The sequence below is a fragment of the Dermochelys coriacea genome, chromosome 6 (assembly GCF_009764565.3).
Source record: "Dermochelys coriacea isolate rDerCor1 chromosome 6, rDerCor1.pri.v4, whole genome shotgun sequence".
NCBI classification, from domain to species: Eukaryota; Metazoa; Chordata; order Testudines; family Dermochelyidae; genus Dermochelys; species Dermochelys coriacea.
The window spans coordinates 127,261,963-127,281,518 of NC_050073.1; the positions used below are offsets into that span (position 1 = coordinate 127,261,963).

The 19,556-nt window shown below is 41.4% G+C and overlaps 1 protein-coding gene and 1 non-coding gene across 2 annotated transcripts in view; both read right to left on the minus strand.

Annotated features, from left to right (window-relative positions):
- Nucleotides 1–1,591: 1,591 nt before the first annotated feature.
- Nucleotides 1,592–19,556, minus strand: part of PRPF39 (pre-mRNA processing factor 39) — a 33,488-nt gene continuing 15,523 nt past the window's right edge. Inside the window, exons 7-13 of the mRNA XM_038407850.2 lie at nucleotides 18,390–18,554; nucleotides 17,945–18,071; nucleotides 17,570–17,838; nucleotides 16,747–16,931; nucleotides 15,108–15,182; nucleotides 7,776–7,896; nucleotides 1,592–2,449 (exon numbers count right to left, since the gene is read on the minus strand). Coding sequence (XP_038263778.1) covers nucleotides 2,393–2,449; nucleotides 7,776–7,896; nucleotides 15,108–15,182; nucleotides 16,747–16,931; nucleotides 17,570–17,838; nucleotides 17,945–18,071; nucleotides 18,390–18,554 — 999 coding nt within the window. The 3' untranslated portion in view covers nucleotides 1,592–2,392. The remainder of the gene's footprint in view (nucleotides 2,450–7,775; nucleotides 7,897–15,107; nucleotides 15,183–16,746; nucleotides 16,932–17,569; nucleotides 17,839–17,944; nucleotides 18,072–18,389; nucleotides 18,555–19,556) is intronic.
- Nucleotides 17,404–17,491, minus strand: LOC119858148. Its single transcript, XR_005293805.1, has one exon. It is a non-coding gene; the product is annotated as a small nucleolar RNA SNORD127 (small nucleolar RNA).

Consider the following 19,556-nt stretch of genomic DNA (forward strand, 5'->3'; position numbering starts at 1 on the left):
TAAATGCAAGGTAAAGCAAATTGTTGCACAAAGGAATTAACACATTACAAGAAACCATTCAAGGTGAAGTGCGCAGTTAACAGTTCCCCATCAGAGGACAAAAAGTTAGTGGGTACAGATGGTTCTAGTACAGGGGTTCTCAAACTGGGGGTCAGGACCCTCAGGGGGTCTCAAGGATATTACATGGGGGATTGTGAGCTGGCAGCCTCCACTCCAAATCTGGCTTTGCCTCCAGCATTTATAATGGTGTTAAATATATTAAAGTGTTTTTAATTTATAAGGGGGGGTGGCACTCAGAGGCTTGCTATGTGAAAGGAGGCACCAGTACAAAAGTTTGAGAACCACTGTTCTAGTAAGCCTTAAATCCAGTGTCTTTATGGGAGTCCATAATAGCTACAGATGTCAGCATGAAGTGATGGAAACGGCTACAACTGTAGTTGAGGGCTCTTGTTCAGAACATCACTAGGGCTTACAATGCGTTATCATCCAACTTAAGTTCTCAGCCAGTTTTGGCTTTTTTTTTTGTATAAATAAAACAAACACACACCCAAGCTGTGTGACAGCACCAGCTTTCAGCCACTGCCATTCATTTAAAAGGAACTGTTAGCTTGTAGGTCAAATCCTTTTCTAGTGTATCAAATTATTAATTTATGATTTGATACCTAGCTGCAGGGGCTGTAAACAATTTTTCAACAGTAGTAAACAAACCAGAATAAAAGACTTAGGAGCCATTAGTAATTAATGGTACCTAATTGAAATCATGCTTAGGCACACAAGTCCCTTCCAGTTCAGTCAAGAAAAGGTTTTTCTATTTTTAAGGTTTAGGTGCTGTATGTGGACAGAGGTAAATAGTTTCCTGAATGCAGTTCAGGCTCACATGGCAAATCCTAAATCTAAAACTAGATGAGCCCAAAGCACTCTTCTCCCATACTTCCTTCCCCCTAAACTAGATGAAACTTAAAAGGTACATTTGCACCTCCACTGTATAGAGGTTTAGTGCAAACATCTTCACCTATCCCCCACCACTTTTAATTCAGCACAGTATGTGCTAGAAGAATGATATTCAAAAGTGTGCTCTACAAAGCTGAACACTGGAGGTGGCCTCTCTAGAAAAGAGTAAATGGAGAACCCCTGTGCTGCAGAAGTTCAGTGTGCCCTTCAACTTCAAAATACCAGTGGCTTGTTAGCTTAAATTTTGGTGTTCAAACCCATCTGCATTATAGGAGAGCAAAGGTCAATGTAGAACCTCAGTTAATAGTACTTCCAATACTAAAAAAAATAGTATTTTTTAAAGGATGTTTTAGCCCCGAGTTAGTTACGCTAGTAGTTGTAGTTGCATTGTTAAGGACATAGGTACATCTACACTGCAATTAAACACCCATGGCTGTTGTGTCAGCTGACTTGGGCCTGGGCTCAACTGTCAACACTGCAATTTGATAGCCCCATGAGTCTGAGGCAGCTGACACACGCCAGCTGTGGGTGTTTAATTGCAGTGCAGACATACAAGTTTTTCAACTGCATAACAATGAGTTTTTACATTCACAAAGTTTTAATAGGATAGCAAAGAGAAAATCCAACAAAGCTCAAAGAATTACTGAATAGTTCCTTGGTTTTATTACAAAAGAGAATGATCACTTTGATCAAAATGAAAAAGTTTACTCACAACTTGTACATGAGAATTCTAAATTACATCCACCCCAAACACCATAGTTTCAGTGCCTTTTTAAAAAAGGGATGCAACCATTTTGCACTGCATTTAATTTGTGACTTTATGTAAAATATAAAATACACATTATAACTTTCAAATATTGACATTACTGTATACATTATGATCATGGCAATAGATTCATTAGGGCACTGCTCACTTGAACCATGAAAAATTTCACAGGAGGAGCCAGGTAGGAAATAAGGTTTTTGGATAGTGAAGAGGAGAGCAGGTAAAGATGAAACAAATTAGAAGGGGCTGCTCATGTTCATAGACCTTTCCATACTGTTCATCTCTTGTATTGGCTACTGTGACAAACACTGGACATCATAATTTCCTCATTGCTTAAAAGATTATAGCTTGAAGGATTTAAAAATACCTACTGAAGCAATGCTAAATCAAAAACAGAACAAAACAAAAAAAGCCTCCAGATAATTTTTCCATAAGTTAATGTGGGAAATAAAGTTGCATTTATGGTAACTAGCAGTGTAGAGAGATCAATGCATCATTTACCAACACACAAATCTTGCTTCACGTACTCTGTGAACATGGGCTCGTTTCACATGCAAAAGGACAAAACTGCAGGGATTACGATAGTTCATTTGTTCACATCCCTAATTTAAAAAAATATATTTTCATACTCCATCTTTGCTGAACCACCACAATGAACTCCAGTCTCTCTTCTGATCAGGTTGGAGGGGGAGCATAATACTGTCCATAATTCCAGGCATTCTGGTAGTTGTACTGGAAAAGAGACATCATGGGGAAAATGAGCAGAAATCATTTTTCAAATATATTTGTTAAGTTGCAGTTTCAGACTTCCTCCACACATCACGCCAGGAAAGAATACTTACCCTGCACTAACTGGGATGATTTAGTTCGGGTTGGTCTAGATGACCTCCTGAGGTCCCTTCCAACCCTAATCTTCTATGGTTCTATGACTGGTTCTTCAAGGTGGTATAGTCAGTGTGGATCTCACTGTAGGAGCACATGCACCACAAGACTGGAATCTTTTGAACTGCTGTGGCCATCAGAGCTGCATGTGCACCTTGTGCCCTCAAGCGACAGCATTAAGGGCAGGGAGGCCACAACCTTCCAGCAGCTCCCTCACAAATCAAAGCCTGCGGTTGGTACAGACTCTGGAAAGTGGGGTTAGAGGCAGATCATGGGATCTGTAAAGACTGCAATATCTCAAAGACCCGCAGTTACTGTACAGTATATACCATTCTCTCAGAGAGTACATGTCAGTGTGGATCCCAACACAGGTGACTGGCAAGAAGTCCCCTCACTGGATAACGGGAATGAGAAATTTTAAACTATTTTAGTCAAAAACTGAAGCATCGTTCCGTCACGGGCATAATGTTTGACCATTTGGTCGGTGGGTTCCTACCTGGCAGATCATATATTTATGAGTTTCCTTAGGTATAGGACAGGAAAAAAACCTCTCCTCTTTGTACAGGGTGCTGAAGGAATTAGCTGAAGAAATCTCAGAACAACCGGCAATATTTCCAAACTCATGGATGACCGGAGAAGTCCCGGAAGACTGGAGAAGGGCTAATGTGGTGCCCATTTTTAAAAAGGAAAAAGAGGAGGAGTAGGGAATTATAGACCAGGCAGCCTGACCTTGGTACCTGAGAAACTACTAGAGCAACGTATAAAACATTCCATGTGTGAATACCTGTAGGACAAAGGGGTGATCACCAGCAGCCAGAATGAGTTTACCAAGAACAAACCGTGCCAAACCAGCTAGATTTCCTTCTCTGACAAAGTAACTGGTTCAGTGGATAGGAGGAATGCGGCAGACATAATATACTTGGGATTTCAGCAAGGCTTTTGACAGTCCCATGTGACATTCTAATAAGAGCTGGAGAAAGACGAGCTCCCTGGAACTACCAGTAAGTGGATACATAATTGGTTAAATGCACACAAAGAGTAACTATTAATGGAATGATGTCGGATTGGAGAGAGGTCTCAGGTGGGGTTCCCAGAGATCTGTTCTGGGTCCAGTGTTCTTTAACATTTTTATTAATGACCTGGATGTAGGAATAGAGATCAAATTTGCAGGTGAGACAAAGCTGGGGTGAAGGGAGTGGGTTGCCAACACTTTGGAGGATAGAGCTAAAATCCAGAAAGATCTGGATAAATTGGAGACCTGGACTATAGACAACAAAATGAATTTCAACGAAGATAAATGAGGTGCTACACCTAGGGAAGAAAAACCAAATGCATAAATACAGAATGGGGGATAACTGCCTTGCAAGCAGCACTGCTTAGAAGGATCTGGGAATTGTGGTAGATCACAACCTCAACATGAGTCAGCAAAGCAACGCTCTTGCAAAAAAAGCAAATGTAATTTTAAGTTGCATGAACAGAGGCGTAACATGCAAGTCACCGGAGGTGCTAGTACCGCACTTCTCAGTGCTGCTTAGAGCTCAGGTGGAGTCCTGTGTCCAATTTTGGTGACCAATGTATAGAAAGGATGTAGCGAAACTGGAAAGGATCCAGAGGCACGTGACAAAGATGATCAAAAGGACAGAAAGCAAACCGTATGAGCAAAGGCTAAAAAACTGGGTATGTTTAGTTTAGAAAAGAGGAGATAAGGGGGAAGACAAGATATGGTCTTCAAATACTTGAAAGGCTGGCATCAGAAAGATGGAGAAAAGTCATTCTTTCTTGCCACAGAGAGTGGGACAAGAGGCAGTGGGTTCAAACTACAGCATAGCAGATTTAGACTAAATCTCAAGAAAACCTTTCTGACTGTAAGAATAGCAGGACAATGGAACCGACCTCTAGGGAGTTCATGGAAGCTCCTTTACTGGAGGTTTTCAAAAGGAGGCTGGATAGCCATCTGTCTTTAGCCCCAACAAATGCTGCATCTTGGCAGGGGGTTAGATTAGATGATCTTGCATTCCCCTCTAACCCTATGGTTCTGGATTCTATAAATACCAGAAGTAAAAGCCTCTTCCCCTGTATTCTGGTACTACCTCCTCTTTGGCTCCTAGATGAAGCTACAAAGCTACTTCTGTGTGCAGCAGGCTCTTGTGAGAAAGATCCAGTGAATGAAATCGGATGGAGCAGCCATGGGCACTGATCTCCAACACCCACCAGTCAGATGTTATGGCACACCCCACCTGGTAGAATGGGGTAAGGCAACTTACAAAGGTTACATGTTCTGAATGAGCCCTAAGCCAACTCCTGACAATCCTGTCAAGTTTATTAATGTTCTACTAGTGCTGAGTGCGTCACTAAAGAGGAGGAAGACATGTCCTGGCATATCTAGCCTTTATCTTTCGAGGGTATCAGGCTGCTTGGTGGGATACAACTGGTTGCTCTATATCATCTGAGGTTGGCAATGGCTATAGTACACATTTCCAAGCAGCACAGGGTAGTCTTCAGACCCTTTGGAATGCAGAGCATTGTCTGTGTGCTGGCTGCACAATTCCATCCCCTCAAAGAGTAAACCCTATATCATGGCCTGTACCTCTTGGGAATCACTGACATCTGGAGCCATAAGGCATTTCATATAATAACAACGATAGCCATGGACCTGGCTGCCATGTCCAAAGCATCCATGGCCGCTTGTAGGACCATCTTGGCTCCTAATTGGACCTCTCTGATTACCTCCTTGAGCTCATTCCTGTTCTCTGATGGAAGCTTGCACAACAAAGGCTGTTGCTATGTCCCAAGTTAGAAAATTATATTTGGCCATAAGGGCTTTGTAGTTTGCCACTCAGACACGCAGGAAGGCAGAAGAGTAGGCTTTCCTCTCAACCCAACAGAGTTTCTTTGGGTCTCTATCTCTCAGGGTGCTCGTTAGACTTTTCTCGCACTGAGTCTGCCAACGAGCCCAGGATGGGGTGGGCATAAAAATATTCATAGCCTTGTGCACAACTTGGTATCACTTCTCCACTCCTTTTGCTGTGGCCAGGATAGCAGCAGGTTGATGCAATGAATAGCAGACAGACATTCTTGAAACAGATGTCAGTCATACCAAAAAAAAAAAAAAATCTTGTAAATTCAATATGCTGACATCAAGCCAGGCCAGGTGAAGAGAGGTTTAACCCCACTAAGGCATTATGTCAAACCACACTTCAGTTATTGCAATTGGCAATCCTGGCTGGGCTTGGTGTCATCAGCATATCAAATTTAAGAGATTTCTCTTGGTTAACTGACATCTATTTCAGGAGTCTCTGCTATTCTCTTAAGCAGATTTCAGGATGTCCTAAAGTCAGCCGGTGTTGGGGTCATTGCTTTGTCTTGCGATTAGGTTGAAACATCCTTACAAGGCAAGGTAAGATTGTGTTGCTCCTCTGATCCTATGTTCAGGAATTCCTGGCTTTCTTCCTGGCCCACTGTCTGTGGTCTAGCAAGCCACGCCATTGAGGAGTGCAATCTCATCCTCTTCCTAGAATGGGATGGGGCTCTGCTCCTGGAATTATGCAAAGGAGGTCCCCAGTAAACCCAGGAAGTCAATGGTAGTATTCCATATGGATATGGCTGGCTTGCCTGATGATGGCAGTCCAATACTAATCCCCATGTGGCTGCAGGCCCTAAAAGGAGCGTCACCTGGTCTATCCATGGTCTCACAAGTTGGCCTGAGGAGAGAAGATTCCCTGCTTGAGGGAGGTGAGAAGACATGTTCCTGTGATAGTGGGGAAGAATAGATTTCTTCTAGCAGTGATGCCAAGGCATACGACACACTCTGTATATCAGGGTCCAGGACAGTGGTTGTCTCAGTAAAAGGGTCATTTTCAACATGGGAAAAGAATCCTCCAAATATGTGTGCATCAGTGCTGTCAGTGACTGTTGCAGGGATCAGTGCTGATGGTTGCAAAGTGTGTGATGCTGTGATGGTTAACAAGGAGCCATCTCTAGCTCTAGATTTAGTGATCCCCCTGCCTCCCCTCAAGGCTTTATGCAGTCTTTCCCCTGGAAGATCCCAAGCCCTGCCTAGAGTCTCTGCCCTGATGTTTGGAGTAGCCTCTCGACACCAGACTTTGCTACATTGATGTCTGCATTTGCTTTGCCACCAGCCTTGGGCATCCTATGTCTACTGGAGGGGGTACTTGTAGATGTTTTATCTGGTACCCGACTCCTGGATCCAGAGAGGCCCTTCACTGACTGCTCCAGTGAATGGAGCTTCAGTTCAGCATCCTGCAACTCCTCAAAGAAAATGATTGGAATACACCAAACATATATCCGGTGCATGATTCACTCCCAAGTAGAAGAGGCATATGCTATGCCATCCATTAGCAGAATTAGCCTGTTGGGTAAAAGAGCAAGGCTTGAAGCCTGAAGATTTGAGAGTCCGCCATTAGGTAGGCGGTTGAACCATGCTATATGGGGGCATGTCCAACTTCAGGAATCAATCTATGTGGGTCATAGTTTATCTGTTGTTTCTACAGCAAGTAGAGTATTTTGGAAAGTTCTGAAGCGTTTAGTGGGAGCTAAAGCCTAACAGATTGGACAGTCGCTAGGTTCACTCTTGCTTCCATGGGCAGCGAGAGGAAATTAAGGGAGGGTCGCAGTTGCCCTGCCCCTACAGGGGCGTGAGGCAGCACAGAAGGCACGTACACCAAGGCTGGCACCCACACAGACACACTCAATGGCGTAATGTGTTTCTCGCTGACGAATAACTGTAAAAAAGCAAGTCAGACCTCAGGTAAGCGTTGAGGCATTTTAAGAAAAACTCACTAACGTTGCAACCCTGAGATAGCCTTTCCGCAGAAATGTGTAGTCCTCCACCTGCAGGGCAGAAGATTCCAGCATGAAGAGAGGCTGATTTCCTCAATTGTCTGTGTACTTTTTGGGTCTTTTTTATGCAAGCAGGCCCGTATAAGAAGAGTCAAGTCACACAAGAGCCAGCTATTGCAGTCTTTGCCACTCTTGGTCCACTACAGAGGAACAAATTCACGTAAAGGGGCAGTGCGGGTGCAAAAGGAAAAGAGGCAGAACCACAGTTATCTGAGACAGTAAGTATCTAGCTGCAGATAAATAAGTTCCTTGGGGGCAAAAGAGAGCACATACATTCAGAATGTACAGTCATGGAAAGTGATCACCTCATACCCACCTGATACCATGCATTATAATTATATGCAACCTGATTTGCTTGCATATCTCCATCCATCATTTGGGTAGATGCCAACGTTGCATCATCTGTATGTGCTTTCTTCTCATCTGGCTCCTCTGATCTGCAAAATTAAACAAATGTATTCTGTTTCACAAACTTTAAAACACTGTCTAGAAAAGCTTTACTTCCTACACGAATGCATATTTGTATACTTTATAAGAATCAAGGTGATGTTTTCAAGTCTGGGCTTCTAAGGTGGAAATCCAAAGATGGAATCCAATTTTGAGAGGTCAGGCATATGCTGCTCTCGCTGAAGTCAACAGGAGCTGTAGATGGCAGCACCTAATTCTTAGAAACTACTCGTTCAGATGCCCAAATATGGATGGAGCTACTCAGCTTTAGGTAATCAAGTTTAGACCCCACACATTAGTTATTTTTGGCAGCAGTGCTCTTTAGCCTGTCTCTGCCCTGTAACTTGTTCCTTACTCTGCCAACAAGTCCTTTATGTTGAAGAAGGGAATATTCTAACATTGCTAAACATTTGGGGGCACACTCTTAACCAATACAAAAATAATGGGCGATGGTAACTAAGTACAGTTCTAAACTGAACACCTCCTTTCAAAACAGGACGCATTTTCAGGTTTAAGTGATGCCCAGGCCAAACTTCAAGGAATTCTTCCTGAGATGCCACACTCCATGTTATTTTAACTACATGTAGTAATCCTCCATGCCTGGCAATTTAGGTTAGAACTGTAGGGTGAGCAGTGGACTGTCACTTTCCTTTGTTGGAAACAGTTCCAGTCTTGTAAGGGCAATCTCTGAAACTATCACAAGTAGACTTGTGTGCAATGCTGTGATGTGTCTTTCAAGGTCAGAAAGTTACTGTAGAAGGGAGGTGGAGAGGCCCAGGGAGTAGTTATGGGGCACTCTGTCCCCAGTACTCATCTGTCTGAAAGTAAAGGGAATACATGTGCTTGATCAATGGATTTTCCTGCCTCCTAGGGTTATTTCTGGAGATAGTCAGGTCTGGCTGTAGTCACATTGACTGTTTGGACTGAAAAGAGATTCACACCTTTGCAAGATCTGGGCTTGCTCCTGGCATTCTGGGTCCAGGTTTTGCCTCTGGTTCTCTCTTGTATGAGAGAACACTTGTTTGGCATAAGAAACAGCCTCATGGGCCAGGGTCCATTCACACACTGAATGTGGAAATAAGTCTGTGCGGTGTTTAATACCTTCCTGGCATCTCATCTTATCCTGAACACCATGTCTTTTGTAAGATCATGGATATTGTCGCTCTCATTATACACAGTGGTAATATAGGACATACTTTAAAATGCTCTAGTTTGTTGAAAGGATATTTTCTCCTGGTATCCTTTCACCTACAAATAGTTCCAAACCAACTACTGAGATTCCTGTAGCTGTCAGGCATCATCAGCAAAGATTAAAATCCTGAGCTCCAATCTAAAAAGGCTCAAAGAGTAAAAGTTGCTTTGAGACATGTTAATTTAAGATTGGCATCCCTCACTTCAGAGTTTTAAGGACCAGGTTATTCCACAATTTTTCCTCGTACTCTATTTAATTCTTGCTCCAAAAAATGATTTTGTACAGGGGACTTTAACTTCATGATCTAACCAGTCACAGGTCCTGGCACAAGATGCTTGATGCAGCTTCTGGAAGATTCTTTGACCATTTTAATTATTCTTTTGGTTATTGTGAAAAGGCCAACTGAATCCAGGCTACAGCTTTTCAACTAGTCATACCCAAGACTTCTGCCCCAAATTCAGATATACATTTTGTTTGCAGGATTAAAGACAGGTACATTAACCCCTTGCTACTCCCAAGAGTTCAAGAACTTACTTTTATTAACTTTCAAGTTATTCCAAAAACGAACACACACTTTTTACTCATTGACTTTTCAATATTATGTGAAGTTTATTCTAGATTTTAAGTATGTCATATTAGTGGGGTTTAATTTATGCAAGTTAAGTGCTAGCTGGTAACGTTCCTGTTCATTGGCATGTACTGCTCAGTTCAGTGCTGGCCTGGCCTCATCTGGAGGACTATGTCCAATTCTGGTCACCAGCATAGAAAAAGGATGTAGCGAAACTGGAAAGGATTCAGAGGCTTCATCCATTCAACACATCCCACAAATCTTTTCTAGATCAAATGATGTTTGGAAGCCAATTCTATTTGATAATTTTCACTCAATTTTTCTAGACATGTAAACTGTTAGATGTTTTCATCCTAGACTTTTCATTACTCCAAAGGAATCCTGAGACTGAAATTTTTGGCTATTTGATCTATGCAGCCAGAATATCTAAAACCAACATTTGGAATAATTAGAGATGCTTTGGAGATGTAATCATTTTCAATTGTACTAAGTCTTCTTTTATACTCTTGATAACCAGGGCCAAAATTTTCCTTAAATCAAAACTGACCTCTTTTGTAAAGCACCTTGAGATCTATGGATGAAAGCCCTCTGACTGTGAAAGTTTTCGCTTGGAAAGTCTCGTGGCTGGTGAGATGAAGGCAGCTGGGGGACTAAGAATCAGCCAGCTGGTATTCTATAAGGAAGAACTTGCAATGGGAGGGAAATAATGTGTCACCAACACCATTGCTAGCTTTTCCTCTGCCTTCAGACAGTCATCCCTTGTGGCTTCCTGGTCTTGACTTGCTAGAAATGAGGCCTGCATGCCCCACTGATGAAAGCCGGGCCGCAAGAACCACCCCTTGTGAGAGGTGTCTGTCAATGGAGTGTCTCAGGAAGCAGGTGAGATGCGCAGGAGGAGGTGGCTCATGAAGCAGAAGGACTTCTTCAATAGGATGCCTGTGGAAACATCTGGGATAGAGGATGCTAGCTGACTACAGTGGCACCAGAGGAAGATGGAGGACCAGCTGCTGTAGGGGGAGGAGACTGGTTGCTGGCCACCTTGCGCAGTAAGCAGTGCTCCACCTTCCACCCAAATTCCCCATCCATCGAGGTGAAGAAACGGTACACTGTATTGGCAATGAGAGACGAGGAGCAGACCTCAACAGCTCTGGACAAGGTGCCACAAGCCCCTAAGGCTGGTAGGCTCATAGTCATGGCACCCAAGAGGAAGGGGTATAGGGTATTGGTGTTCAGGGACTGCTGAGGGGTACAAAGGCATTCATCTGCTGACCCGATATAATGTTCTGGGAGGTGGGCTGCCTGCCTGAAGCCTGCCTCCAACATATTACGCAAAGGTTGCTGAGACTTATCTGTCCCTTTGATTGCTACCTTGTGCTGCTCATCCACGTGTGCACTAGCAGATCAGCAGTGACTACCAGGCTCTGGGAAAGAGGGTGAGAGTCAGGAGCTCAGGATGTATTCTTGTCTTATCCTTCTGGTTGAGAGTAAGGGCCTGGGCAGGCACACGTGCATCCTGGAGATAAATGCATGGCTGCGCTAATAGCGTCAGCAGAAGGTTTAAAACAAACAAAAGGAAGTATTTCTTCACACAGCGCATAGTCAACCTGTGGAACTCTTTGACAGGGGATGTTATGATGGCCAAGACTAAAACAGGTTTCAGAAAAGAACTAGATAAGTTCGTGGAGGATAGGTCCATCAACGGCTATTGGGCAGGGATGCAAAACCATGCTCTGAAGCGTCCCTCGCCTCTGTCTACCAGGAGCAGGGAATGAGCGAGAGGGGATGGATCACTTGATGATTACTTGTTCTGTTCATTCCCTCTGAAGCACCTGGCATTGGCCACTGTCGGAAGACAGGATACTGAACTAGATGGACCTTTGGTCTGACCCATTATGGCCATTCTTTTGTCAACAGGAGGGCTTTGGCTTCCTTGATCATGGTATGCTGTTCTGGAAGAGATGGGACCCCACCTGACCAAGAAGAGGGAAAGCATCTTTGAACATCGACATCCCAACCTAGGGAGGAGGGCTTTAAACTAGGTTCAAAGAGGCAGGTGATAAACCCCTCCCCAGGTAAGCGTAAAAAAGGCAACCGTAACAGAGAGCTAGATGTTGGGAAGTGGGGACATGGAAATTTACAATAAGATCACAAGAGGCAAACCAGTGGGGGAAGCCGCTCAACATCTTAGATGTCTACACACAAATACAAGGAATATTGGGAATAAACCAGAAGAACTGGAAGCATTAGTCCCATAAACTAAATTATAACTTAATTGGCATCACAGAGACCTGGTGGGATAAGTCGCATGACTGGAATACTGGGATAGAGGGATATAGCTTGTTCAGAAAGGACAGGCAGGATAAAAATGTTGCATTATACATCAAGAACATATACACATGTTCTGTGGTCCAGAAGCACGGCAGAGGAAGACCAGTTGAAAATATCTCTGAGAAGATAAAAAGGATAAAAAAAAGGGGTGATGTCAGGGTAGGATCTCCTACAGACCACCAAATCAGGAAGAGGAGGTGGATGAGACATTTCTAGAACAAACAAAACATATCCAAAACACAAGACCTAGTAGTAACTGGGGACTTTACCTACCCAGATATCTGTTGGAAAAGTAATATGGCAAAACACAAAATTTCCAATAAGTTTTTGGAATGTATTGGAGACAACTTTTTGCTTCAGAAAGTGAAGGAAGTAACCAGGGGGGAAGCTATTTTAGATTTGATTCTGACCCACGCGGAAGAATTGCTTGCACACCTGAAGGTAGAAGGCAATTTGGGTGAAAGTGATCATGAAATGATGATTTCATTATTGTGGAAAAAAGGAAGGAGGGAGAGCAACACAATAAGGACAACGTACTTCAAAAAAAGCAAACTTTCATGAACTCAGAGAACTTGTAGGTAAGATTCCATGCAAAGAAAATCTAAGGGAAAAAGGAGTTTAGAAGAGCTGACAGTTTCTACAAGTGACAATATTAAAGACACAACAGCAAACTATCCCCATGTGAAGGAAAGACAGAAGACTTGTAAGAGACCAATATGGCTCCGTCAGGTGCTTTTTTAAAGACATGAACATCAGAAAAAAATCCTACAAAAGGGGAATCAGACAATTGATAAGCAGGAGAACAAAAGAATAGCATAAGCATATGGGGACAAAATCAGACAGGCTAGGCACAAAATGAGTTGCACTTAGCAAGTCACACAAGAGGCAATAAGAAGAAATTTTTTAAGTACATTTAGGAGCAAAAGAAAGATGAAGAAAAATGTAAGTCCTCTCCTCAATGGGGAAAGAAAGCTAGTAATAATGACATCACAAAGCCTGGGGTGTTCTATTTTGAGGTGCCTATTTTGCTTCAGTCTCCACTAAAAAGGTTAATGGTGACCAGATACTCAGCACTGTATTCAGAAGAGTGGGGAAGGAGTGAACACCAAAGTAGGGAAAGTACAAGTTAAAGAATATATTGATAAAGTGGGTGTATTCAAATGGGCAGAGCCTGATGAAAATCATCCTAGGGTATTTAAGGAACTAACTGAAACATTCTTGGTACTGTTAGCAGTTATCTTTGAGAACTCCTGGAGGAGAGGTGAGGTCCCAGACAACTGGAGAAGGGTAAACGTACAAAGAGGAACAAAAAAGAACCCAAGGAATTACAGACCAATCAGCCTACCTTTGATACTTGGAAAGATACTGGAAAGATAATTATTACACAATCAGTCTGTAAGCACCTAGAGGATGATAGGGTTATAAGGAATAGTTAGCATGGACTTGTCAAGAACAAATCATGCCAAACCAACCTAATTACTGTCTTTGACAGGGTTGCTGGTGTAGTGGATGGGGATGGGAGTGGGAGCATTAGACATGGTATATCTTGATTTTAAGTAAGCCTTCTGAGACAATCCCACATATTCTCATAAACTAGGAAGATGTGGTCTAGATGAAATTATTGTAAGGTGGGTGCACAACTGGTTGAAAGCCAGTATTCAAAGAGTAATTAGCAATGGTTCATTGTCTGGTGTATCTAATGAAAATATTGAATAGTACCAGACCCAGGGCTGACCTCTGTGAGACCCCATTAATGACTGAAAATTTGTAGATGACACCAACTGGCATAGGTTGCAAGCACTTTGGAGGATAGGATTAGAATTTAAAATGACCTTGACAAACTGGAGAATTGATCTGAAACAAGATGAAATTCAATACAGACAAATGCAAAATCCTTCACTTAGGAAAGAAAAAAAAAATCAAATGCACAACTACACAATGGCTTAGGTGCTAGTACTACTGAAAAGGACCTGGGGTTATAGTGGATCACAAATAGAATATGAATCAACAAAGTGTGCAGTTGCAAAAAAGGCTAATATTCTGGGATGTATTAACAGGAATGTCATATGTAAGACAAGAAGCAACTGTTGTGCTCTACTCGGCACTGCTGAGGTACTGTGTCCAATTCTGGGGCCACACTTTAGGAAAGATTTGGACAAATTACAGAGTGTCCAGAAGAGAGCAACAAAAATGATAAAAAGTTTAGAAAAACCTGACTTATGAAGACAGGTTAAAAAAAACTGAGAAAAGAAGATTGTTATCAAACCTCCCACACCAATCTTCAAACATGTTAAGGAATGTTATGAAGACGACAGTGATCAATTGTTCTCCATGTCCACTGAGAGTAGGACAAGTAGTAATGGGTTTAGTCTGCAGGAAGGGAGATTTAGATTGGGTAGCAGGAAAAACTTTTTAACTATAATAGTAGTTAAGCTCTGGAATAGGCTTCCAAAGGAGGTTGTGGAATCCCCATCACTGGAGGATTTTAAGAGCAGGTCGGACAAACACCCCTAAGGGATGGCTTAGGTTTACTTCATCCTGCCTCAGTGCAGGGGGCTGGACTTGATACTTCTTGAGGTCCCTTCCAGTCCTACAGTTCTATGATTCTATGGGGGGGGGGGGTGTTGGCTTATGTTTTTTTTGTTTTGTTTTGTTTTACATTTCCAGGAATTCTAGCAGCTTCCAGCATAAGCATTTGAGTTTAAAGTACTTTTGGGATGCCAATGCTGTAAATTAAGGCAAAAAACATTACAGTCAAGTCAGCGATATACCTAGATACACTACATTCTATTTGATATTTAGCACCACTCTTTTCTTCTAGGCCTCCTGGGAAGACAGTACAAAGCCCAAAATAGTTTAAAGGTTTTTAAAAAAAACAACTGAACTTGAAAAACCCAAAATACTTAATGATGAGTATGGGGCAGTCAGTGACGTTCTCCGAAATTTTTTAGAAACATTTCAAAATGTTTTGTTCCAGATACACTACACACAGTCTATATACTGACTTCTACAATACCCCAGGATCCTGTCTTTGCTATCCTGGAATCAAAGCAATACCACTATTGCATGAACTATTAACTGACTTAGGAGCATGAGGTGAATACAGTTCATACCCATTTTCTGCTTTCCTTTTTAAAGAATCCTGCTCTTTTAGAAGTGTTTGATGTTCATCATAGGCATCCAAAAGCCTGGGGGAGAAAAAGAAAAAAAAACACACACACACCCCCCACAAACTTTGTTTAGCATGCATGTTAAATTTTCAAAACAGTACAGCCTGTACATAATTAGGCTACTAACCTGTACATCTTCTATCCATTGTCAAAGGATGTTTTATAGTGACAATTGTTAAGAATGTCTATTTCAGACAGTAAAAATTCTGTATTACTATGAAACTATGGAAAGGTAAACTAATTTTTTAAAATCAAATTAAGACCAAGATTAAATCTATTCACTATTACGTGAGGAAGACCAAAAAGCTTGCTAGTTTGAATTATTTTCATAATGCACAGCATGTTAATATAGTAAAGAACATTTTCAGTGGAATGTGAAGACATTTTCCCCCCCACAAAAATACCAACCTACCATTACTTACAGTTGTGTTTATATTAAGCATTTATACTGCACCATAAATGTGCATGGTGTTTTACATGTGTTGCTATAATTCATATAAATATCTAAAGACCTTTCACAAATAGTATGAAAAATAGAGGAATTCAGTGCTGCATGAAGAGCCATATAGCTATCAAGTAACAGTGTATAAAGCAGCCCATCTTTCAATAGGTGCAAAAACAATTATGTTTCCTAGATATTTCATTTATATTTTAATTTCATTTAATATAGACTCAGTTGCTGGTTCAGATTCCTCTTACTACTGCAGTTCAAAAGCTGACAGACCAAAACTGCTTCTTCCATCAGCCATCTCCTTTGACACAAGTAGGTCTGGAGTTCCATCCCTGTTCTTTTCGTTCAACACATCACAGATATTTTGCCCTGCAGCACCGTATCAGAACCTAAAAGCTTGCCTTCTCTTAGCCAATTTCCTTCCTGTGATTTACATGCATAGTTCCCATGAAAGTCAGTGCATATCAGAAGGCAGAATTTTACCATAGGCTATTATTGGCAACATGCAATGCAGAAAAGCTAACTTATGGCTTGGAAAATCCAAGCCAAAAACAGGAAAATTACACTTCATGGTAATATTGAGAATGAAGAGGATAAAAAAAGTATTTAATTAAAAGTTGCATTTTTGTAAATGTCTGATGCCCAGAGAAGGCTCAATGCACAGCATACAATTAGAAAGCCTGTGATTTCTGAACACTTTAATGATACTAGTCCTCAAGGATAAGCCAAGTTAGGGCAAGTTTGAAAATGTAATATGGGCAGTTGTGGGTGAAGTTAGAGTACCCCCCCCCCAAAAAAGCATTGAACACTTTTATTCATGTCCTCTTTCAAGAGTATTCCCCACTATAAAGCCTAGACAAATGGTCTCTTACCACAGCTCTCAAACAAAAAGACAACACTCTTTTGAGCTGAGAACAAGCATGAGACAAAATGGCAGCTTTTCCAGAAAGTTGTTAATACCTGAAAATAGGAACTTAGTATGAATTTGTCTGTCCTCAACTCTAACAGTGTCATAATTGCAGTGCTAAAATAGTAGTTTAAGGAGCATATCTAACTAACTCTTCTCTCAAAGTTATAAACAGCACCTCATTTGGTGACCCCATTACAGTTATAGTGTAGATTAAATCTTACTTGTTGACGTCAGAACCAAAATCTTCCAGAAATTCCACTTTTCGTTGAGAAAATGTAATCCTCATTTTTATAGACAATGCACCATTGACAGCTTTGTCAAAACATGTGAGGATGTTTTCTTCATTTTGTTTAAGATCCCCACTATATTCCATTTCAAGTAAGTTGAGATACAATTTAGTGTTCTCCTGTGGAAAAAAGTTAGTTTATTGTAAAATAGTGTTTGCCCAAGTACATCTCCAGCATTTCTTTCGTATCAGTTCAACAGCTCTGTGCACCAGTGTCCTACATTGTAAACAGATGTTATAGTGTAGTCAGTACAAAGGTTTCCTGTCCTAAAGAGTAAACAAAGGTGCTGTTTGTCCTGTGTCATTTTATAAATAGATGCCCATGGTCTACAGTAAATCTGAGGGTATGTGTATCCTTGTAATTAGCATGAGGGCTCGAAGCCCAAGCAGTGCTGGCATCCAAATGAAGTGGTCCAGCACTAACACTACCAATGGTATTTAATAAATTTCTTCCATGCAATGTCAGCATTCCTGCATTGTTCATTATTTTTGAAAGGGAGCAGGACAGAGAAAAACAAAGATGTCTCAGAACACTAGGGGAATCATGGATGCTATCTGAAGGGTGAAAGGCAAGATTCATAACCTGCAAATCTGGCAACGTCAGCTTAGAGGGACTGGTGTCTCCATGTGGCAATAAAATGCTTTACATACAGTCTTAAAACCTGTCATCATTGTTGCCGTGTTTTAATGCGCTGACTAAAAGGAAGAAGAAATTAAATATCACAGGACTGTTTATAAAGCCTTCAGGAAACACATACTTTGTCTCTCTCAATGGCTTCCAACAGCACTTTTCTTGCTTTTGGAAGGTTCTTCTGAACTTTGAAAAGATGTCGAGCTAATTTGATGGCATAAAATGACGATTCACCGCTTGATTTAGCATTCTTAACAGCTTCCTGAAGCAGGTGTTCAGCTTCTTCCATGTTTCCATGTCGGCGTTCTAAGCTAACTCTTCGCAAGTGAACCATTGCAAGTCCCAGAACACACTCTTCAAATGTTTTCAAAATTCTTCTTGCTTCATTTATGTTTCCTAAAAATGTTGGGTAAATATTTAATGCAGACACCAACTCTTAAAAAAAAAAAAAAAATCACTGCCAGCAACAATCAAAAGGCTAACTTAACTAGAAAAGCCTTACCCTGCTGTTCTTCAAAGGCAGCCCATAGCATATGAACCATTGGTTTCTTAGGAAGGTGTATTGTACAGGCCCTGCTGTAGACATGTCTCACTCCTTCAATACTGTGATTCTCCATATACTTGGCATACTACATTTGAAAACAGAGTATAGATTGAATAATTTAAAGCTTATTTTTGGTCTTTAAATACATGACAGAACGATAAAATTCTTTTGTTTAAACCCATTCAGCACCTTTATTGAACCACTAGACTAGTTTCTGTAAGGAAGGACGTAGAGAGGCAACGAAGTTGGCATATGCAGCAGTCAAATCTGGTTGCAAGCAGACCATCTCCTAATGCAACAGATATAGTTATATATGAACAACATTCAACAAGAGTACAAAAGGTTAGTCACTAGATCAATGTTTGCAATCAGTAAGAATTCATTAGTAAATCACTTCCCTTACCTTAATCCAGAAGTCCTCATAGAGGGCACATGAAATAACACATCTTTCAAAGAGGACCACAACTCGCTCATGCGTCCCATTTTCTATCTCAAATTCTAAGTATTCTCTCCAGTTTTTCAACTGGGCTTTCTCCAAAGGTTTTACATGGAAGTAAGGTCGTTTTATCTGCAACAGGTGAACAACATGGGAGTCAAATTCAACAACTTATTCAAAAATATACAGCAAGATAAACTGTTTGGAAGTTATTTTATATTTGAATTTATACCAAGCCCTCTGACTTTTCAGAATAATAATCTTATGTAGGCTATCCAAATGTCCAGATCTGAACGGACTTCAGGGCATGACTAATTTTAAAGGGATGCTGTAATTGCCAATTCAAGTTTGGGCCAAAATCTAGGTCTTGTAAGAACAGCTTTTCCAAAATAATCTTTTTTTAAATAAATCACCCACAACAGTAATGCTGTTAGTAATTAATCAATCCTCTGCCTTGTCTGCAACCCAAACATAGCAGCGCTAAGAACCTGTAAGAGACTAAGGGGAGATATGATAGACGTCTATAAAATCAAGAATGGTGTGGAGAAAATGAATAAGGAATGTTATTTATACTTTCACATAACACAAGAACCAGGGAACACCCAATAAAATTAATAAAAACAAACAAAAGGAAGCACTTCTTCACACAACGCAGTCAACCTGTGGGACTCATTGCCAGGGGATGTTGTGAAGGCCAAAACTATAGCGGGGTTCAAAAAAGAACTAAATACGTTCATGGAGGATAGGTCCATCAATGGATATTAGCCAACATGATCAGGGAATCAATCCCATGCGCTGGGCGTCCCTAGCCTTTGTTTGCCAGAAGCTGGAAGTGGACGACAGGGGATGGCTCACCGGATGACTGGAAAAAGGCTAATGTAGTGCCCATCTTTAAAAAAGGGAAGAAGGAGGATCCTGGGAACTACAGGCCGGTCAGCCTCACCTCAGTCCCTGGAAAAATCATGGAGCAGGTCCTCAAAGAATCAATCCTGAAGCACTTAGAGGAGAGGAAAGTGATCAGGAACAGTCAGCATGGATTCACCAAGGGAAGGTCATGCCTGACTAATCTAATCGCCTTTTATGATGAGATTACTGGTTCTGTGGATGAAGGGAAAGCAGTGGATGTATTGTTTC